Here is a 23744-nt window from a genome sequence, read left to right on the forward strand (position 1 = left end):
ACTGTGTGTTGCAAATAGCCAAAAAAAATATATTTAGATTAAAATATGTTTTAATTTAGTATCTTTCATAACATAGAGAATCAAGGATATACTTCTTCCCTCTCAACTTAAAGTCTAAGTTGAGCAACATTACTGGAATTACACAAATTTCTGACTGCTTGTCTAAGTTGAGCAACACTATTGGAATTACGCGAAACTCTGACGGACATATCTGTTGGAAAGTCCTCTGAAGAGTACACGAATTATCGGTGCGAAAAGGATCGTCAGAGAAAAGCGCATCGCAGACCTTTTTGACGGCAGACCATCAAGACTTCCTACAGATATTTCTGACAACTAGGTGGTCAGCCCTGACTACGCCCTACTACAGTAAACTAACATCTCTTGACTAGTGATTCAGAATTTCAGTAAAGGAAAATTCACACAGTAAGAGAATTCACATCAGAAAATCCACCAAACCACCCCCATTCTTAGAGTGTACCTACTCATGAAAGTTCATAGTAAAACAAGCACTATATCATGTTTCCCTAATTATTTTCCTTTTTAGCATGAAATTTCACAAACGGTCGTATAACTATGATTTATTTTCATTAAAGTCATATAAAAATATTTTCTCACACAAAAATCATAGTAACCGAAAAATACAACTTTCCGGTAGTATTTTCTTATTCCTTTTTATTTTTAGTCCAGTAAATAATAATCTAATTAAAATAGAAATGAACCAACCCGGCTCGACAATAACCATATATATAATTAAAATAGTACTAAAAGTGAATCCTCCAAAATACGTTACTTCTATCTTTTATTTTTCTCTTAAAGATTTTTATTCAAATTGATAGCACTATTGTTTCAGCAGTTTTCTAATTATCCATATGCATTCTAAACTAAGTTATTTTTTGGGGGAAAGATTCACTTTAAGCATTATTTTAATTTATATATATGGGTATTAGGTCGGTTGGGGTTGAGTCATTCCTATTGTAAGGGGAAAATATAAAAACTGGTTCAAGGGAAGGTCAACCAATGATTGATAGGTCATTCCCTCCCTATCCGTCTCTTGATCCCTCATTCCACTAATCCGTTGTTACTGATTCATTCAAGGCATAGACTCTCCATTTCTTAGTCGGTCGGTCGAAACTAACTGCATTCGCTAGCTAAAACATATATAAAATATGTATATTATACGTATGTAATGCGCATATATACAAAAATATATTTTTTATCAGCTATTATTTTTTTAGAGCGGCTAAAAATATATGTTTCTCCTATTTTAATTGGGCTATTATTTATTAGACTGAAAATAAAAAATAAAGAACGTGAAATAAGAAAATACTATCAGAAAGTTGTGTTCTCCTATTTATTATATGTTTCTCTCTCTCTCTTTTCTTGCTTTCTCTCTCCTTCTGCCTTCTCCCCCACCCCCCCCTTCTGCGATCTCTCTCTCTCTGTTTCTCCTCCCCCCCCCCTTCTAGATCTTGTCTTCCGGCAAACACCCAAACACCATAGACCAGTCTCCGGCAACCACGACCCACACAGGTAACGACACTCAGTCCTCAACCAGCGGCACCAAAACCTCCAGGCAGCCATTTCTTCGAACCCTTGCAGGTTTCCAAGGGCAGTAGCGGTCAGGCATCATCGCCGGGACATTAGGAAGACAACAGAGGCGCCAAGAACAAGGGCAGAACTTCGGTTTTTCACAGTATCAGGAATATACCAAGACTGTGAAAAGGCACGGGAGAAAATATGATATATTGAGAAAATATGATATATTGATATTGTGTGTTCAATACAATACAAGAGGTCCTAATTTATAGCTATACCATACAAAGACATATTACGCCTATTCCAATGTGGGACAAGACTACATTATGTACATATCTAACACTCCCTCTCAAGCCGGTGCATACACATATATGTACCGAGCTTGTTACACATGTAACTAATATGAGAACCAGTAAGAGACTTAGTAAAAATATATGCTGGTTGATCATTCGACTTTACAAACTTTGTAATAATATCTCCTGAAAGTATTTTTTCTCTGACAAAGTGACAGTCGATCTCAATGTGTTTAGTCCTCTCATGGAATATCGGATTTGACGCAATATGAAGAGCAGTTTGGTTATCACACACTAGTTCCATCCTGCTAATTTCTCCGAACTTTAACTCCTTGAGCAACTGCTTGACCCAAACTAACTCACACGTTGCCATAGCCATGGCCCGATATTCGGCTTCGGCGCTAGATCGAGCAACTACATTCTGTTTCTTGCTCTTCCACGAGACCAAATTACCTCCTACTAGAACACAATATCCAGATGTAGATCGTCTATCAAAAGGTGATCCTGCCCAATCAGCATCTATGTACCCAACAATCTGCTCGTGGCCTCGATCTTCGAATAGTAATCCTTTGCCTGGAGCTGACTTTATATACCGAAGAATACGAACAACTGCATCCCAGTGACTATCACAGGGAAAATCCATAAACTGACTTACAACACTCACCAGAAAAGAAATATCAGGTCTAGTCACTGTGAGGTAATTCAATTTTCCAACCAACCTCTTATATCTCGTAGGGTCTCTAAGAGGCTCCCCATGTCCAGGCAGAAGCATAGCATTCGGATCCATAGAAGAGTCAACAGGTCTGCAACCCATCATTCCAGTCTCCTCAAGAATGTCTAAGGCATACTTCCGTTGTGAAATAACAATACCTGAGCTAGACTGAGCGGCCACAATACCTAGAAAATACTTCAGACTGCCCAGATCCTTAGTTTGGAAGTGCTCAAAGAGATGTTTCTCCAGGTTAGTAATACCATCCTGATCGTTGCCAGTAATAACAATATCATCAACACAAACCACCAGATAAATACACAGATTCGGAGCAGAATGCCGATAAAACACAGAGTGATCAGCCTCACTACGAGTCATGTCGAACTCCTGAATAATTGTGTTGAACTTACCAAACCAGGCTTGAGGGGACTGTTTCAAACCATATAGTGACCTGCGCAATCTGCATACACAACCACTAAACTCCCCTTGAGCAACAAAACCAGGTGGTTGCTCCATATAAACTTCCTCGTCAAGATCACTGTGGAGAAAAGCATTCTTAATGTCTAACCGATAAAGAGGCCAATGACGTACAGCAGCCATGGACAAAAAAAGACGAACAAATGCTACTTTAGCCACGGGAGAGAAAGTATCACTATAATCAAGCCCAAAAATCTGAGTATATCCTTTTGCAACAAGACGAGCCTTAAGCCGATCAACCTGGCCATCCGGACCAACTTTGACTGCATAAATTCAACAACAACCAACAGTAGACTTACCTGCAGGAAGAGGAACAAGCTCCCAAGTGTCACTCGCATGTAAAGCAGACATCTCGTCAATCATAGCCTGTCACCATCCAGGATGAGATAGTGCCTCACCTGTAGACTTAGGAATAGAAATAGTGGACAAAGAAGATATAAAAGCATAATGAGGTGACGACAAACGATGATAACTAAGACCAACATAGTGGGGATTAGGATTAAGTGTGAACCGCACCTTTGCAGAGTGCAATTGGTTGACTAAGAGGAGACAAGTCCGCAGTAGATACAGAACCTGATGCAGGACGTGAATCACCTGGACCTAATGCTGGATGTGGACGAGGATGATAAGTCAAGAGTGGCGAAGCTGCAGAAGGTTGAACTGGATTATGTGGAGGAACTGGACCTATAGGTGATTGAACTGGAGCTATAGATGGTGGAATGGGAGCTATAGATGGTGGAGCTGGAGATGTAGAGGAAGATGGATGGGAGATAGTGACTGAATCTCCAAAAGAAAGACTGGTAGTACCTCAGAAATATCTAAGTGATTACCTGGACCTGTGAAGTATGATTGAGTTTCAAAAAAGGTAACATCAGCGGACATAAGGTACCGCTGGAGGTCAGGAGAATAGCATTGATACCCCCTTTTACTCTCGAGAAACCAAAAAATACGCACTTAAGAGCATGGGGAGCTAACCTATCTGTTCCTGGAGTAAGATTATGGACAAAATAAGTGCTTCCAAAAATACGGTGTGGAAGAGAGAACAAAGGTAAGTGGGGAAACATGACAGAGAATGGAACTTGGTTCTGGATAGCTGAAGATGGCATACGATTAATAAGATAGCAAGATGTAAGAACTGCATCCCCCCAAAAACGCAACGGAGCATGAGATTGTATAAGTAGGGTACGAGTAGTTTCAATAAAATGTCTATTCTTTCTTTCAGCTACCCCATTTTGTTGAGATGTGTATGGACAAGATGTTTGATGAATAATCCCATGAGATTTCATAAACTGCTGAAATGGGGAAGACAAATACTCTTGGGCATTATCACTACGAAATGTGCGAATAGAAACCCCAAATTGATTTTGAATTTCAGCGTGAAAGGTCTGGAAAATAGAAAACAACTCAGATCGATTTTTTATCAAAAATGTCCAGGTGCACCTAGAATAGTCATCAATGAAACTAACAAAGTAGCTGAATCCTAATGTAGAACTGACCCGACTAGGACCCCAAACATCTGAATGGACTAAAGTAAAAGGTGACTCTGCTCGATTATCAATACGTCGAGGGAAATAAGAGCGAGTATGCTTACCGAGCTGACATGACTCACACTCTAGAGCTGACAAGTGAGATATTTTGACAAACTGGGATGTCCCAACCGTTTATGTAATAAAGCTGGTGAATCAGTAACAGGACAAGTTGGTGATGGAAGACAGGATGTGAGTCCATGTAATTTAGCAAGGATAAGGTAATAAAATCCATTTGATTCACGCCCGGTACCAATGATCCTCCTTGTATTGCGTTCCTGTATAAAAGCATGATCATCAAGAAATAAAAAGGCACATTTAAGTGATTTGGCTAGGCGACTAACAACTATGAGATTAAAAGTACTATTAGGGACATTAAAGAACTGAATCTAAAGGTAAGGAAGGAATTGGGCTTGCTTGACCTATTGCAATTGCCATGGTTTGAGACCCATTGGCCATTGTGACTCTTGGAAGAGATTGAGAATACGAAATAGTAGTGAAAAGAGATTTGTTACCAAAAATATGATCCGATGCACCTGAATCAATGACCCAAGACTCAGAGGATGAAGATTGAGAGACACAAGTCACGCTATTACTTGTTTGAACAACGGAAGCTATCTCAAAAGATATCTGTTTACCTGCTTTGTACTGAAGAAACTCAAAATAATCCGCTGAAGAAACCATCCAACAATTCAAAGTATCGGTTCCCATGTCGCTACAATTAATAGTAGTAGGGTTAACTTGAAATAGTGGAAATTAGTAACTCCTTTGGGAAAACTGAAGAAATCGCTAAGAAAACACTGTTTCTGCGCCGGAAACTTAACATTGTTATGCGTGAAAAACACTATTCACGCCAGAAATACTGTAGCAATCGGAAAAAATTCAAAGTGGTCGGAATGAAATAAAAACAGTAGGGGTAGGATCGGAATTGCCAGACGACCCAACTGTTCTGAAGAAACTTTTTCAAAAAATGGCCGGCAGTCCTCTTCTGAAATCACTGTTCACGTCGGAAAAATATAAAAGTGGTCGGAATTTGGTGTAACCTGGATGGGTAGGCTCGGAATTGCAAGGAGAACAATCTGTCCTGAAGAGTCGTCGCCAAAAAATGGCCGCAAGGTGGCCCACGCGACGTCGGAACTTCGCCGGAAAAGTTTCTTCCGATAGCTACAGTACCGCCGGAGATTTTCACTGGGGTTTGGTCGCCGGACAGTTTCTACTCTTGTGGTAGTGTTGGATTTTGCACAACACTGACCGAGACAAAGCAGACGCAAAACAACTTTGAAAAATCGCCGGAAAAAAGGGTTCCCGTGACTAATTTCACTTCCCGGAATCGCTCGAATTTATGCACAGCGATAAATCTCTCACGATAGCTCTGATATCATGTGAGAAGGCACGGGAGAAAATATGATATATTGAGAAAATAGGATATATTGATATTGTGTGTTCAATACAATACAAGAGGTCCTTATTTATAGTTATACTATACAAGGACATATTACTCATATTTCAATGTGGGACAAGACTACATTATGTACATATCTAACAAAGACAAAAGTACAGGTTGTATTTGCGGGAATTGGTACTTCCCGCCTCCTATTTCTCTCATTCTTGTGTTTGTTGATTTGTTGCGGTAGTAGTACATAGTTAGCATAGTCATTTTGGTAGTGGACCTATATTCCTATTTTTTCATAGACTTCGGTAGGTATAGCAGCTGTGGTCTGTAATGGCAGTGTAGGGTCATGTCCTCGGGGAGGGAGGGTGGCGAGGTGGGGGTTAAGGCAAGGGTCAGGGGCTGGGACGGAGCACATAGGGGGTAAGGGGAGCAAGGGTGCATATAGGCTGAGAATTGGATCGTGGAATATAGGGACGTTGACGGGTAAGTCTATAGAGCTGGCGAAGATTCTCCAGAAAAGGAAGGTTAGTATAGCTTGTGTTCAGGAGACTAGGTGGGCAGGATCGAAGGCGGGGAATGCCGACGGGTATAAGTTGTGGTACTCCGGAGGCGTGAAGGGCAAGAACGGAGCGGGTATTTTGGTGGATAAGGATCTTAGAGAGTTAGTGGTAGAGGTTAGGCGGGTGAGTGACAGATTGATGACGATTAAATTAGTAATTGGAGGAAGCACTCTGAGGTCTCATTTGTTTGCACTTAATGGAGGTCTGAATCTTAATCATTCAGATCTCAGATACAACCTGTACTTTTGGATGAGGTGGTAGGGGTATTCCGCCTACTGAGAAGTTATTTATAGGAGGGGATTTCAATGGGCATATTGGATCATCTGTTGATGGCTATGGTGAGGTGCACGGTGGCTTCGACATTGGGGTTAGGAATGGAGGAGGTACGTCACTGTTGGATTTCGCTAGAACTTTTGAGTTGGTGATCGTGAACTCTATTTATCCGAAGAAGGAGGAACATTTGATTACTTTTCGGAGTATGGTGGCTAAGACTCAAATTGATTATCTTCTCCTCGGGAGGTGTGATAAGGGGTTGTGCGAGGATTGTAAGGTGATCCCGAGTGAGAACCTCACGACACAGTGTAGGCTCCTGGTGATGGACGTCGGTATCTTGATAAAGAGGAAGAAGAGGTTTGTACGGGGGCAATCGAGGATCAGGTAGGGAGTCTTAACTAAGAAAAATGCGCAGGAGTTGGAGGGAAGGTTGGCGGCTATGGGAGCCTGGAAGAGTGGTAGGGATGCTAGCGGTATGTGGACGGCGACATCGGACTGTATAAGGGAGGCAGCGAGAGAGATGTTAAGGGTCTCGACGGGGTACTCAGGCGGGCACCGAGGCGACTGGTGGTGGAATGACGTGGTCCAGAGTAAAGTGGAAGCAAAGAAAGCGGCTTACCTTAAGTTATTGGAGAGCACTGAAGAGGAGCAGAGGAGAGCGAACAGAGAAAGATATAAGGAAGTTAGGAGGGAAGCGAAGCTAGCGGCTACGGAGGCTAAAACTACTACGTTTGGGCGGTTGTATGAGGAACTAGGGGGTAAAGGTGGGGACAAGAAGTTATTTTGGCTAGCTAAAGCGAGAGAGAGGAAGGCTCGTGATCTGGATCAAGTGAGGTGCATCAAAGACGAGTAAGGTCGGGTATTGATGGAAGAGGCCCAAATTAAGCAGAGGTGGCAGTCGTACTTTCATAGACTTCTGAATGAAGAGGGGGACAGAAACATTGTGTTAGGGGAGTTGGGGTCACCAAGACTTTAGGTACTGTAGGCGTATTAAGGTGGAGGAGGTCGTGGGAGCAATGCGTAAGATGAGTCGGGGCAAAACGATCGGACCAGACGAGATTCCAGTTGAATTTTGGAGGTATGTGGGTAAAGCAGGCTTGGAGTGGCTGACTGAGATGTTTAATGTTATTTTCAAGACGAAGAGGATGTCAGATGAGTGGAGGTGGAGTACGATGATTCCGTTGTACAAAAACAAAGGGGACATCCAGAATTGTAACAACTATAAGGGTATAAAGTTACTAAGTCATACCATGAAAGTTTGGGAGAGGGTGGTGGAAGGGAGGGTAAGGAGGGCGGTGTCTATATCAGAAAACCAGTTCGGGTTCATGCCCGGTCGCTCTACTACAGAAGCTATCCATCTTATTATAAGGTTGACGTTCTTTGGAGATGCCTGGAGGTGAAGGGTGTGTTGGTAGCTTATATTAGGGCGATAAAGGATTTATATGATAGAGCTAAGACTCGGGATAGGACTATAGGAGGTGATTCGGAGCCCTTTCCAGTAGTTATGGGGTTACACCAAGGATCTGCGCTCAGCCCGTTCTTATTTGCCCTAGTAATGGACGTATTGACACACCATATTCAAGGGGAGGTGCCATGGTGTATGTTGTTCGCTGATGATATAGTTCTGATTGATGAGACGAGAGGCGGTGTTAATGAAAGACTAGAGGTATGGAGGCAGGTCCTGGAGTCTAAAGGTTTCAAGTTGAGTAGGACCAAGACGGAATACTTGGAATGCAAATTTATCGATGTGTCGGGGGAAGCGGACGGGGAGGTGAGGCTTGACTCAGAAGTCATCCCTAAGAGAGAGAGTTTCAAGTACCTAGGGTCTATTAGCCAAGGAGATGGGGAGATCGACGGAGATGTCACGCACCGTATCGGGATGGGATGGATGAAATGGAGGTTAGCGTCTAGAGTCTTGTGTGACAAGAAGGTTCCACTGAAACTTAAAGGTAAGTTCTATAGAGCTGTGATTAGACCGGCCATGTTGTATGGGGCGGAGTGTTGGCCAGTCAAGAATTCTCATATCCAGAAGATGAAAGTAGCCGAAATGAGGATGTTGAGATGGATGTGCGGGCACACTAGGCTGGATAAGATTAGGAATGAAGATATTCGGGAGAAGGTGGGCGTGGCTCCCATGGAGGACAAGATGCGAGAAGCGAGACTTAGATGGTTCGGGCATGTGCGGAGGAGGAGTCCAGATGCCCCGGTTAGGAGGTGTGAACGGTTGGCTTTGACAGGTACAAGGTGAGGTAGAGGGCGGCTTAAGAAATATTGGGGCGAGGTGATAAGACATGACGCAACTTCAGATTTCCGAGGACATGGCCCTAAATAGGGAGGTGTGGAGGTCGAGCATTAGGGTTGTAGGTTAGGGGGTGGTTGAGCGTTTTTCTTCGTTGTTCCGGCTAGTCTGATAGTGTTTTATATAGGACAGCTGGCGGTTATTGTTCCATCACACTTTCTATTTTTTGTTTATTATTATTATTAATTTTTTACTTTTATTTTATATTTTTCTAATTTTTATTATTGCCATAGTTATTGTCCTTCCCACTTATTTGTTGTCACTTACGGTGCTGATCTTATTTGTATGTTTTCTACTGTTGTTACAGATCTTTCGTTTTTGAGCCGAGGTCTCCCGGAAACTGTCTCTCTACCCTCATGGGTAGGGGTAAGGTCTGCGTACACTCTACCCTCCCTAGACCCCACTAATGGGATTATTACTGGGTTATTGTTGTTGTTGTTATTGAAAATTTAATGATTTTTGTGTGAGAAAATATAGTTATATGACTTTGATGAAAAAAAGTCATACTACCATTTGTGAAATTGACCCATTAGATGTTATGATTAGGAAAAATATTCAATTCATAATGATAGTAATATAGAGAAGAGTTGGGGATTTTAATACCTGATACGTTGTGCGGTTTGAAGATGAAAGAGGACTAGGAGATAGGGTTGTTGTCTATCCCTTTATGACTTTTTCCTTGAAATAATCCAACAAACAACTTTCAATTCAGTGTTTGAGACAAAAAGAGACGTTGGCAGTAAGTTCAGTGTTTTTCTATGCACTTTTTATGCCTTCCAATCCCCTCAACCTATGCAATTCAATTTCAAATAAGATGGAAATTAGTAGAATGACAAAAAATACTAAAAGAAACTTAAAAATAAAAAGTTAAAATCAGACATGAATTTAAGGAAAACACGATCTGTCTCCAGTATGGCACCACATTATGGTCATGGCACCATATAAACCAATTTAATTCTTTTATCTCCACTTTGAACTTATGAATTTGAATCCAAAAACTTCAATTTGAGTTTATGATTATGTTCTTGTGGTGATGCCACAAATCCAAGTGAGTCAGACCAAATGTTCATTTTGCACTTCTTGGCTTTCAAATGATGAATGTTATTTATTCTAGACGGCCTTGTAAGTTTCAGAATGTAGGGCCCTTCCACTGTAAGGATTACTTGTCATTTTCCCGCTCAAACTCAAGTTCGAGAAGTGATCTGAATAAGGTGTTCTCCAATCCAAGAATTTCAAATCTTCAACATCCTCAACATAAATCAAATTACTTGACTAGGTCCTGTTGAGTTGTCCCATATCGGAGGGATTTGAGGTTCTTGATCTCCTTATACGGCTTGGGCAATCCTCACCTCATAAGCTAGCTTTTGGGGTTGAGTTAGGCTCAAGGTCCATTCTTTTCATGGTATCAGAGCCAGACTCATCCCAATTATTGTTACCGATGTTGGGCCCCCATTTACGTTGTCCACGCTTCAGAGGCCTGAGCGAGGGAGGAAGGGGGGTTGAGTTGTCCTACATCGGAGGGATTTGAGGTCCTTGGTCTCCTTATATGGCTAGGGAAATCCTCACCTCATAAGTCCGTATTCAAATTACAACGACTTTTTTGAGTCGTTGACTCGTTGTACATCTAAAGCCAAGAGATTTGTTTGACATGGGAGATGTCAATGAAGTAGAAATATATGAGAATAAGTCGTACCAACAACAAGAATTTGAACAATTTTTTATGATAATTATGAGAATAGCCAAGTTACAATAGAGGAGCGTATGTCAGAATAGGAATTAGGCTTTTTGATATGAGTTGGAAAATAATTTCTTTTTCGAAGGACTGCATGTTAACTAATTCTACATGATTCTGTTAATTAGGTACTTCTAAATTGCTTTAATGAAAATCTAGGAGAGGGTGGTGGAAGCAAAGGTGAGGAGGAGTGTTTTTATTTCTGAGAACCAGTTCGGATTTATGCTGGGGCGATCGACTACTGAAGTCATTCACCTTATTAGGAGGCTGGTGGAGCAGTATAAGGATAGGAAGAGGGACCTGCACATGGTGTTCATTGACCTAGAGAAAGCGTGTGACAAAGTCCTAAAGGAGGTGCTACGGAGATGTTTGGAGGTTAGAGGTGTGCATGTAGCTTACACTAGGGTGATCCAGGATATGTATGATGGTGCTAAAACCTAGGTTTGAACGGTGAGAAGGGACTCGAAATATTTTTCAATTGTGATGGGTTTGCATTAAGGATCCGCTCTTAGCCCATTTTTATTTGCCTTAGCGATGGATGTTCTAACGCGGCACGTTCAAGGGGAGGTGCCATGGTGCATATTATTCACATCCAATAGTACTGATTGACGAGACGCGGGCTGGTGTTAATGCAACGCTGGAGGTATGGAGACGAACCTTCGAGTCAAAAGGTTTCAAGTTGAGCAGGACAAACAAAGTACTTGAAATGTAAGTTTAGTAACGTGACCGAGGAAGAGGACGTGGAAGTGAGGCTAGATTCACAAGTAATTCCCAAGAAAGGGAGTTTCAAGTACCTCGAATCTATGATTTCGGAGAGATAGACGAGGATGTCATGCATCGGAGCGGAGCGGATTGGTCACTTTCGGGGTTTTATTTGATAAGAAGGTACCACCAAGACTCAAAGGTAAGTTTTCCAGAGTAGTGATTAGACTAACTATATTGTATGGAGCGGAGTGTTGGCCGGTCAAGAACGCCCATATGCAACAGACCTCTGAACGGAAGAGCCCCCGTTATGTAGTTTTTTCGCTGAATAAATGAGAGAGAGTGGGAGGGCGGGTCTCTTCTCATTGGGCCCGCTTGGATTATGGTTGGGGCACGCCCCACTGAGGTTTTCTTAAGAAAGAATAGAAGGTAGCATAAACGAGGATGTTGAGATAGATCTGTGGGCATACAAGGAGAGATAAGATTAGGAATGAAGTTATCTGAGACAGGGTGTGAGTGGCCCCTATAGAGGATAAGATGCGGGAAGCTAGGCTTAGATGGCACGGGCATGTGAAGAGGAGTATAGATGCCCCGGTGAGAAGGTGCGAGAGGTTGGTCATAGTGGGGCAAAGGAGAGGTAGAGGTAGGCCTATGAAATATTGGGGGAGGTGATTAGGCATGACATGGCATACCTCAGCTTACTGAGAAGTGAGAACATGATCCTGGATAGGAAGCAGGGGCAGCTCAAGTATATGCGGGGCCTAAATCTAAAGTTTAATATGATGCCTAAATTTTTAAAAGAAAGCTATACGATATTGTTTTTATTTAAAGTCTATTTTTCTAACTTTTTGAGATACAAAGTGTTAATAATCTTTTTTATAATCGATTTTCCCTAATAATTTATTTTCAATTGATAATATAGCAACTCATTTAATCTTTCTTGGGATACTATTAATTTTAGATAAAAATTTATAGAGCCATAGAAAGATTTCTTTTCTTTTCTTATAATCGATTTCTTTTAAATTTCTTGAAGAAAGAAGGTGAGTAAGAATATTAAAGAGAAAGACAGAAAATATGTAGGGGTTTCTAAAATATGAAGAGATCGGGAAAACAAAGATTGACTTGGACAAATTAAAAAAGGGAGAGTAAAATTGTTACACGCTATCCAATGAAGGAGTAAGAAGTAAAAAATTGAAACGTTGGGAAAATTATTCATACCCATGTTTAAGAAAGTCAAATTATTACTTTATTTATGTATCTAAAGAGCTTTCTTTTTTTATATTAAAACTCTACTTTTGTATTGAAAGTACTAAATATTATTTTTTAAAATACCTGTAAACCTATTATTTTTAAAAAAAATGGGGCCCCCAAAATTTGGAGGCGTAAGGCACAAGCCTTACTACTCAACACATTAGAGTCGGCCCTGATAGGAAGGCGTAGTGGTTGAAAATTAAGGTAGAAGGTTAGTAGTTAGGCGGGAGTGTCTCATTTGCATGTCAGTAGCATTAGTATTAATCTTTTATTTTCATTCCTTCATATTAACCTTATGTTAATGCTTTCGCTTCGATTATTCTATTATCATATCTCTCTACTACCGTATCTTGTTGATGTTACTACATGTTGTATCTACTTCTTTTACTTTTATCTTGAATGGGGGGTCTATCAAAAACAACCTCTCTACCTTCAAAAGGTAGGGGTAACGTCTGCATATACTCTATCCCACGACCCTACTTTGTGGGATTACACTGGGTTTGTTGTTTCTAAAGTGCTTAATTTCTACTTTCAATGCTCTCAGTAGATTTATCGGAAACAGCCTCTCTACCTTTATAAGGTAGGGGTAAGGTCTGTGTACACTACCCTCCCCATACCCCATTTATGGGATTACATTGGGTTTGTTCTTGTTGTTGTTGTAATGCTCTCAGTAGAGTAACTAATAGTAGATGCAATATGGAAATTTTTCCGAGCCTCTATATTTAATTAGGGGGCGTTGTTGACCGCCTCTAAATGTAAATATAACCTCCGCAAATAAACTATATTTTCGTAGTGCACGGCGCCCGATTCAACTGCCAAGAACAACCTTTCACTAATAGTCACACAAATTTCTGTAAGAATATTATTATATGAGATATTTTCATTATATTTACTACCAATAAAATACTCAAAATATTGTCTCCAGCTTCCATAACATACGGACTCATATGTAAAATATCTACTAACAAAATATTCAAAATAATATTCATGGCGTAAGATAACTGTTGTATCTTGAAGCTTCATGCTTTCTAGAGTAACTACCTAAATTTCCATGTCAGATAACCGTCTAATATCTTTCTTAATTTTGAAGGAATGTGCCTAAAGGTAGACTCGTGACTTTTATAACCATGATGTCGGGGCCAAATTGCATATATCTCGACTAATTCTATAGAATATCAGGTAATTCTGTCCACCAAGACTTGGAAGAAATTACCTAGACTCGTGATTGTAGATTGTTGTTTAATGCTAGAAGTAGACTAAGCACCTGTTAGTGTTTTGGTTATGCAATATATTCAGTTTCAATTGATGATTTTGTTTTCTCGGGTTCAAGAGAATATAATGCAAAATCCTGGATCTAACAGGAAATTGTCACTTTCTATCTTCAGTTCTGGCATATGTTTATATTCATTCTTGCTGTATCAATATTGAGGTGCAATATTAGTCCTTCCTTCCAAATGAGCATATGCCTTACATTTAGTTATAAAAATTAGTGGATGACTCCTTTCTGAGTCAAACACTAGTATTTATTTTCTTGGTCTGCCACTTGAACTTTTTTTCAAACTTTTCCAATGTAGAACAATGAGAATCTTTTTTTTTTCTTGTCATGGCAGGGCATTTCCTTACAAATGTGCAAAATTGACTTCTACAAAAATTGTGATTAATACCTAACTCACCCAACTTGTGCCACAAAGTGGCATTGGCCGCTGCCCATCTCAAAGACTGACCTGTCACTTTTCGCAAAGCAAGGCAGTTCTGTCTGAAATTGCTGTCTTCGGCTAAAATGTGAATACATTTAAGAAATTGAATAGATTTAAAATAATACATGTAAAAGCAAATACCTGATGCAAATCCTACATAATTTTGCCGTCATATTTATGGTTGCAAGAATTGGTTGATTTGGCTGTATCCACTTGCTCATCTTTATGCATCACATAACTTGGAAAATTTCTCTAAAACGAGTGGTTTCACCACTTGGATATCAAACTGATTATGAGGTAGTGGACTTATTAAGTCTGCACATGAGGAAGACAAGTTAGGGAACAAAGTAACTGAAGATTCAAATGATAACAGACAATAAATTAATGTGTCCTTTATTCTCACAATAAAATTTCATCATAGAAACATCTTTGAGACAGGTAAAAGTTATAAAGACTTGTAAATTAACAATTGTGAAAATAAGGAGATCTTACCACCATTTAAAGTCTCAAAACCACATCGTTATTAGCCATGCCATGTTACTACTAACTTATGCATTTATGGAGAAAACCTTCAAATCTTTTCTCTTAGCACTCTTGTTGCTTCACTATGTAATGGCTAGTTTAGCCATGACCCACACCAACACTACCACTGATCAAGCAGCTCTTCTTTCCTTCAAATCCCAAATTTCTGACCCCTTTCGATTTTTGGATGAAAGCTGGTCTCCAGCTACTTCTGTCTGTCATTGGGTTGGAATCGGTTGTGGTTCTCGCCACCAGAGAGTGAGGTCATTGAATATTTCCAACATGGGTCTTACAGGCACAATTCCCCCTGATTTCGGAAATCTCACATTTCTTGTTTCTATTGACTTGCACAGCAACAATTTCTATGGCAATTTGCCTCAAGAAATGGCACATTTGCGTCGGTTAAGATTTGTTGAAATTAGTTTTAACAACTTCAGCGGGGAGGTTCCTTCTTGGTTTGGGATCTTACACCAACTTCAAGTTCTGAATCTAGCAAACAATAGTTTCAATGGTTCCATTCCCTCTTTCTATTCTAATATTTCCACGCTTCAATCTTTGGACTTGACCTTCAATTCCTTAGGTGGGCAGATCCCAAAGGAGATTGGAAATCTTGAAAATCTGAGGTTTTTAAGCTTTGCTGGAAACAAGCTTATAGGTTCTATCCCTCCATCTCTCTCGAATGCCTCAATGTTGATGACTTTAGATCTTTCTCTCAATTTCCTTAAAGGAAACATCCCAGAAGAGATTGGAAAACTTCAAAACCTAAATATTTTGGTAATAGAATCTAATCAACTTACAGGTTCTATACCACTCTCGATCTTCAACATTTCTGGAATTGAAGTCATTGCATTTACAAATAATACCTTATCAGGAAATCTACCTGCTGACATGTGTGATTATCTTCCAATGCTCGAAAATCTTTATCTAAGTATGAATGAGCTACGCGGTCATATGCCTCTAAGCTTGTCAAACTGTTCGAATCTTCAAATATTGTCATTATCTGATAACAAGTTTGATGGACCCATACATAGTGAAATCGGGATTCTTAATAATTTGGTGATTTTAGGGCTGGAGACAAACCATATTTCTGGTCGAATCCCAGTTTCCACATTCAATATCTCCTCGCTGCAGGTTTTGGTACTAGCTCACAACAATCTTATTGGATCCTTTCCAAGGGAGGTAGGCAATTTGACAAAATTGCAAATTCTGGATCTTGCTAATAATATTCTTACAGGTATGTATGTAGTCAAAAGGGATATTGCAGCTATTATAGCTTGCTAAAGCGAAATTAACAAACTATGTTAAATCATTACTAGCAAGAAATTCCTTAAATCTTAATTACTAATTATACATACATATATACATTGGCAGGTGAAATACCGAAAGAAGTAAGCAATCTCATTGAGTTGTTTGATCTGAGTTTCAACAAGTTTACCGGTTCGCTACCAATGGAGATCTTCAACATATCAGGGATAAGAGAGATTCAACTTATATTCAATAATCTGACAGGAACCCTCCCATTAAACATAGGTTCTACGTTACCCAACATTGAAGTTCTTCATCTGGGAAACTTAAATCTTTATGGGACTATACCTCATTCTCTCTCCAATTGTTCCAAACTCACTAGTCTAGACCTTTCTCTCAATAGACTCACCGGTTTGATTCCCAACTCCCTCGGACTTTTGACTCGCCTACAGTCCCTAAGCTTGGCAATAAACAATTTAATGAGCGACACTAGATTAGGCTTCTTGACTTCCTTGTCAAATTGTAGAGATTTAAAATTTCTTTTTCTATCTTCAAACCCTCTATATGGTGTGCTTCCAGACTCCTTAGGGAACCTTTCCGCCACTTCTCTTCTAAGGTTTAGAGCTATTGATTGCAGAATTAAAGGGGAAATTCCAAAAGGAATTGGGAACTTAAGTAGCTTATTAGAGCTTGACCTTTCTGAAAATGGCTTAACTGGATCAATTCCCACAACAATTAGCAACTTGAGATCCCTTCAGAGCTGCAAGTTGAGTCACAATAAACTTTCTGGATTTACTGGAATCGATCTATGTAAATTGCAGAACTTGGGTTATTTACACTTGACCCAAAATCAACTTTCAGGATCTCTTCCTAATTGTATAGGGAACTTAACTTCCCTTCAGGAGATATTTCTAGGTTCCAACAAACTGCGTTCAGACATACCAGCAAGCTTAGGGAACCTAATAAATCTCTTGAAGCTAGACTTATCTTCAAACAACTTGGGTGGCTCTTTACCTCCGGAAATCGGAAATTTAAAGACTGTGATATATATTGATCTATCAATGAATACACTCTCAAATGGCATTCCTGGAGGAATTGGTAGCTTGCAAAATCTAATACATCTTTCTTTGAGAGACAATAAATTGCAAGGATCAATACCTGACTCAATGAGCAGCATGTCGGCTTTGGAATTTCTAGACCTTTCTCATAACAATGTTTCAGGATTAATTCCAAAGTCATTGGAGAAGCTTCAAAATCTCAAGTATTTTAATGCTTCTTTCAACAAGTTGGTTGGTGAAATCCCCTCGGGTGGTCCGTTCAAGAACCTCTCCAGTCAGTCTTTCATGTCCAATGAAGCATTGTGTGGTTCTCCAAGATTTCGTGTTCTGCCATGCCCCACTAGTACTTCAAAGCATAGATCCAAGAGGAAAAAAGTACTTGTTCTAATTCTACTGGTCGGAATTCCACTTGTTGTATTAATGCCTATCGTGTTTGTGCTTGTATGGATAAGGTATATAAGAGGCAAAAGAACTGATCCTCAGCAGACAGCTGAATCATCGTATGACGTCTCAACAAGAGAACGAATTTCATACTATGAATTGCTCCAAGCAACTGATTCGCTCAGCGAGAGCAATTTGATTGGTTCCGGGAGTTTCGGCTCTGTTTACAAAGGCATCCTCAGAGATGGGACTCCTATTGCAGCTAAAGTGTTCAATCTGCAATTGCAAGCAGCATTTAGGAGTTTTGATACAGAATGCCAAGTTTTGCGCAACATTCTCCATAGGAATCTCACCAAAGTCATCACTAGCTGTTCCAACCATGAATTCAAGGCTTTGGTACTTGAGTACATGCCTAACGGGAGCCTCGATAAGTGGTTGTATTCGCACAACTACTTCTTAGACATCAAGAATAGACTAAGTATTATGATAGATGTAGCATGTGCATTGGAATATCTCCACCATGACTGCTCATTGCCCGTGATTCACTGTGATTTGAAGCCTAGTAACGTCTTGTTGGATGAGGACATGGTCGCCCACCTAAGTGACTTTGGCATTTCAAAACTGCTTTCTGAAGATGAGAGTGTTTCATACACTAAAACTTTAGCTACATTGGGTTATATTGCACCGGGTAAGTAATCTCTTAATTAATTGCTTTTGAATATTTCTCTTTTCTTTATTCCACCAGTAAATGCTGAATTTAAAATTTGACTGATTGTAGAGTATGGACGGGAGGGATTGGTGTCAACGAAATGCGATGTTTATAGTTACGGAATCATGTTGATGGAAATATTTACAAGGACAAAGCCTAATGATGAAATGTTTGATGGAGATCTTAGCTTGAAGCAATGGGTGAGTAATTCACTCCCACAGGCAGTAAGAGAAGTTATCGATGCCAACTTAATAAAGCCGCAGGATACTCACTTAATAAAAAAGTTAGATTGTGTGGTTTCCATCATGAAAGTGGCAATAGATTGTTGTGTTGAATCTCCTAAAGAAAGGATTGACATGAAAGATGTTGTAGCGAGGTTAAACACGATCAAGATTCAACTTCTTGCATGTTGAGCAAGTTCTTATAAGAAACTTCTCTTCCAAATCATCTCGTGTGTAACAAATATTTGCAATAATATTTAGCTTCAAATAAGCTATAGTTTGGTTTGATTCATAACATCTATTTGTAGGTGAGGAGGGACTTTTCCTTTTGTTAAATCTATTTGCCCAGTCCTTTTAATTAATCCGCTATAATTAGGATCTTGATTGGGACTGAGGCATAGTAATTGTTGTTGTTGTTGTTGTTGTAATTCTAATTAGGATCTTGATTAGCTTCTATTTTTGTGTCAAATCTCCATAAGGAAGGATTGACATGAAAGATCTTGTAGGAGATTAAAGAAGATCAAGATTCAACTTATTGCATGTTGAGCAAGTACCTAAAATTCATTTATTCCAGAATACTCGTGTGTTGCAAATATTTGCAAAAAAAAAAAAAAAAAAAATAGTTTCAAATATGTTATAATTTAATATCCTTCATAACATAGAGAATTGAGGGTATTTCTGCTCTCTTAACTTGAAGTCTAAGTTGAGCAACACTACTGGAAATACGTGAAATTCCGACACTCAGTCTAAACTCTTTAGACGGCAAACCATCAAATTTTACGACAGATATTTCTAACAGCTAGGAGGTCACTGCAAACTAACATGTCTATACAAATAATTCAAATTTTCAGTAAAAGAAACTTCACACAATGAGAGAATTCACATCAGAAAATACACCAAACCCCACCCCCATCTTACAGTACTGTACCTTCTTATGAAAGTTTACAAAAAATCATGCACAAAATCACCTACTGGAAGTTCATTTTAAGATTTCAAACCACCAAAAGATATTTCATTTGTTAAGATTCTTTCAAGGCTCGGTACAACTGATTTCAATTGAGTTAATAGCCTAAAACCCGCCTAAACTATACAAACTTTGTCAGCTACCTAACTAAATTATCACCTGTCCCCGAAAACTAACATGATTCCCCATTTAACAATGTAAACAAATAGATCTCAACCATACTGATTCAGAATTCCACTAAAAGATCATTCACACAGCAAAGGAACTCATCTAGGCAATTGACCAAACACCTTATGCGCAACAAGTTTGCCTGATTATTTTCCTTCTAACATGCATAGATGTTGTAATTAGGAAAAATATTCAATTCATAAATTTGGTAATACAGAGAAGAGCTCAAGGATTTCATACCTGACGTTGTGCGATTTGAGGATTAGAGAGGAATTTGCGGCTGTTTTCCTTCAAATCCAACCAATTAACTTTCAATTTGAAGAATGTGAGATTGTTTTCCAATGACTAGATGGTGGAATTCAGTTATCAGAATTAAAAAGTTGTTTCCCGCCCGGAGTGATTTGTCATTGTTACCAGGGCGGATTCAGGGGAAATTATATACAAGTCCAAAATCTATTTTTTATATCTATATATTAAGTTTTGAACACCTTTAACACAATCCAAAAGTGTAGTTTATTGGTCAAGCGGGTTTCAAAATATACATAAGGTTATAGGTTCAATTCTTACTAGCTACAAAAATATATTTTTGAAATCTTTCGCGGAGATCCTGCCTCATTGTTACCCATAGTTTATCCTATTTTATTTTATTGTATTGTGTTATATTGTACCTACTATATTGTAACGGATAAGTTTATTAAAATATTCATAATTATTTTAAATATTATCAAAAATTACACATAAAATAATTAGAATTGGGATTTAAAAAGCAATATTATATAGCTAACTAGAGATGAAGTAATTAGAATTGAAGTTAAAAATCAAAGTAGAAGAAAGAACAAAACAAAAGGAAGGCAATAACTATACCTGACAATGGAGTTGGAAGTGGCAGAAGGAAAAAAGGAATGAAGAGGTAGGTTATAGGTTAGAAGATTTGGATTGAAATAAAATAAAAAAAGATAAAGAGAAATAAAATTATAAAGTAATAAGTTTGGGCATAATTGGATAGAAAAATAGGAAACAATCTCACCACATCAAATCGGCTATTTTATAAAAATAGATTTTTCATTGTTCCGGAACAATGTATTTAACAATACAATACAATACAATACAATCAATTTTAACTAAACAATTAAAATAAACATTGTTTTGAGATACAATACAATACGATACAATGGGCAACAACCATCTAAACAAGCTATTAAATAAGAAAAGGGAGTTTTACCTAGTTGTACTACAATGGAAACCCACTTACCACTATTATTTAGGTTCCTTGTAAATTACTTTGTATATCTATATTTACAAGTTATATACAAAACCATACAAAAAGAAAAAAAATCAAGATCCGTTAATGTTAGCGTGTCCCCATTTTCAATAACCCTCCCCTACATTTAATATTCTGTTTCATTTTTTTCTCTTTCTTAATAAACACCTAAAATCTCTCTTTTATTTTTATAACCCCCCATCCCCAAATTTTTTATTCTTTTCCTTTTCCTAAATTTTCAATTTCAATTTCTCTCTTTCTTACTAATCACCAATAAGCTCTATTTCTTATTGATATAATAAAGACGAAATTCGGAATATTGGTCTAGAATCAAGTTGTGCGTAAATTTTAAATCTTGTTTTCTTTCTTTCTAAAATCTTTATTGTATGTGACTTGTATACGATACATCAATACACAAAACAATACTCGATACAATACTAATACAATTATAATACGATTATATTAGATTTTTTGTGTAGAGTTATGATTGAAACTTGAAGAAGATGAAGATCATAATTGTATCACAATTTTTTAGAAATATATCGCGATTGTATTATAATTGTATATGTATCATTATTATTGCAGGAATTGTATTACAAATGTATGATAATTGTATATTCATTATATATTGTTACGAGCAGTTGTGAGTTCGGATGAATTTCACAGTTTGTATCACAAATATATGATAATTGTATATTAACTTATTAGTATTGTTTTAGGTATTATTTTGGGTATTAATATACCAAATATAAGTTAGATACAATTGTGATACAGGTATGATACAATTATATTTTAGGATTGATGTATCTAATTCAATTATGATACAGTTATCATACAATTATCATACAATTCCTGAATATTTCTTCATTTTTAGTATTGTCCAGTCTCCAAGCAAAAGAACAATACAATTGATGATTTTTTAATAATATAGCGTTTTCAACAATGGTGGGAAAAGAGAAGATGGATATTCTTTGCGTAGATTAAGAGATTTTGATGTGGGGAAAAAAAGGAGAGAGAAGACGAAAGGGGAAAAAAAGAAAAGAAAAAGATGTACTTGAATCCCTGAAGGCACTAATAATGGGGTGGGAACCTTTTAAAGGGCAATGTATATAATTTGTAAGAAAAAACTAGATATTTATTAAAAACTACAAATTAAAATATAAAGAACATAGATAAATAAGTTTCTTTAATATAGTATAACTAGGTAACAATCCCTAAGAAATAAAATAGCATGTTTTACAACACTGAAGAGGCCCCAAAAGTAGAGTACCGCAATTTTTGAAATTATATTTGTATTTGTAGTAAGTGAGAATAGAGTACAGATTTTAACAGAAGATGCAGAGAAAATTGTAAGGATTTATTCTTAAATCATTTCTCGACAGATAATAGAATCAAACTTTAATAAAAAACGATAATGTATTTGTGTCGCCAAATCACTAACTTTTTCTCAAACAAATATTGAATTTAAAACTTAGTTATTAGTATTTGAAGTCGTTGTTCTAAAATCTAGAACTCATAACGTTGAAATTCTCACTCCACCGAGCTACAAAGTACAATCTACGGGCACAAGATCAAAGGACATAAGAGGCTCTTCAATCTAACGTGAATTAATTCATTGTTATCGGCAACATTGTAGTTTAAATAGTTTCACTTCCTACATGTGATTAATACAAGTCTCAATGCCAAGGATTTTTACTAAGGGAAGCAAAATTATACAATATTAAACACACGAAAATATAAGAGATTAAAATAAAATAAGTAAAAGTAGAATGAAAGACTTATTCTGTAGATTTCACATTCATTCAAAATAGTATTTTAGTAAAGAAATGAAGCATTCTGGGCCAACTATTACGACTACATACCCATCTAGTGTAGTAACATGGAAGCAAGCTACCTTGACTATTTTTTGTAGTTCTAAATAATTTACTGATCAAATGTTGTAAGACCATCTCCAATCCAACACCAATTTTGGCATCAAACACCATTTTAGTGTAAGATTTGGTATTTTTTTTTTGGTTAAATTTTTATTTAACCAAGTAAGAATATTTACATCCGCTAGTTCTTTTGGACTCCAAAACTTGACCTATCTATAGAGCTATCTGACTAATCAATTAACAAAACTTCCTATACAATTACATTGAACTATATTAACTAGGAAAATTCTTCAACCTTTTCAGTTCTTTGTGCCACTTTGTTTTACTTTGCCCTGTTATATGTAGCTCCATTGCAATATCTTTGATCCTCTAATTACAAGCAACTATTCTCCCCTTAAAATCTTCTTTTGTTTCTCTCTGCCCAGACATGGTACATCATTGCTGAGAATAGGAATATCAATATTTCACCTCGATTTTTACTAGCAGTCCTTCTTTTCAACCATTCAATCTCCTCTTCCCAGCTTCCAATCTAATGTTTTTCATTTAGCCATTGTAACAGTAGAGCCCATATTGTCCTGGCATAATCACATCCAAACCATATATGCTCCATTGACTCCTCTTCTTTTGTTGCACATAGTACACATCCTTTGCTACTGTTACTCCCCGTTTCTCAAGTCGATCAACTGTAGTCAATTTCCTGTGTATTGGTAACCATAGGATGAATCTGTATTTTGGTATTGCTTTAGATCCAGTTAATACTTTTTTCCACAAACTTTTCTGAAATTGAGGTCTCATAGCAATATATAGCTTTTTGATGCTAAATTTGCCATTTCTATAGTATCTGTGCAACTCAACACTTGTATACTTTTCCATAAACCAATATCTGATATCAA

General features: G+C 37.9%; 1 protein-coding gene and 1 long non-coding RNA gene across 4 annotated transcripts; one reads left to right on the forward strand and one right to left on the reverse strand.

Annotated features, from left to right (window-relative positions):
• Positions 1 to 76: 76 nt before the first annotated feature.
• LOC107804196 (uncharacterized) lies at positions 77 to 20628 on the reverse strand. Of its 3 annotated transcripts, none has more exons than XR_012709354.1 (5): positions 19957 to 20628; positions 14590 to 14763; positions 14416 to 14481; positions 9670 to 9856; positions 77 to 326 (listed from the first exon to the last, which is right to left on the reverse strand). It is a non-coding gene; the product is annotated as an uncharacterized LOC107804196 (long non-coding RNA). The 3 variants fall into 3 exon arrangements; XR_012709355.1 differs by having other exon boundaries at positions 79 to 314; positions 19957 to 20627; XR_012709356.1 differs by lacking the exon at positions 14416 to 14481 and having other exon boundaries at positions 85 to 326; positions 19957 to 20622.
• On the forward strand, positions 14983 to 19183 carry LOC107804195 (uncharacterized). The gene is made up of 3 exons (XM_016628036.2): positions 14983 to 16204; positions 16342 to 18342; positions 18433 to 19183. The coding sequence occupies exons 1-3, from the start codon at positions 14983 to 14985 to the stop codon at positions 18774 to 18776; spliced, it is 3567 nt and encodes a 1188-aa protein (XP_016483522.2). The 3' UTR covers positions 18777 to 19183.
• Positions 20629 to 23744: the final 3116 nt, after the last annotated feature.

This window comes from Nicotiana tabacum, chromosome 5 (assembly GCF_000715075.1).
Source record: "Nicotiana tabacum cultivar K326 chromosome 5, ASM71507v2, whole genome shotgun sequence".
NCBI lineage: Eukaryota > Viridiplantae > Streptophyta > Magnoliopsida > Solanales > Solanaceae > Nicotiana > Nicotiana tabacum.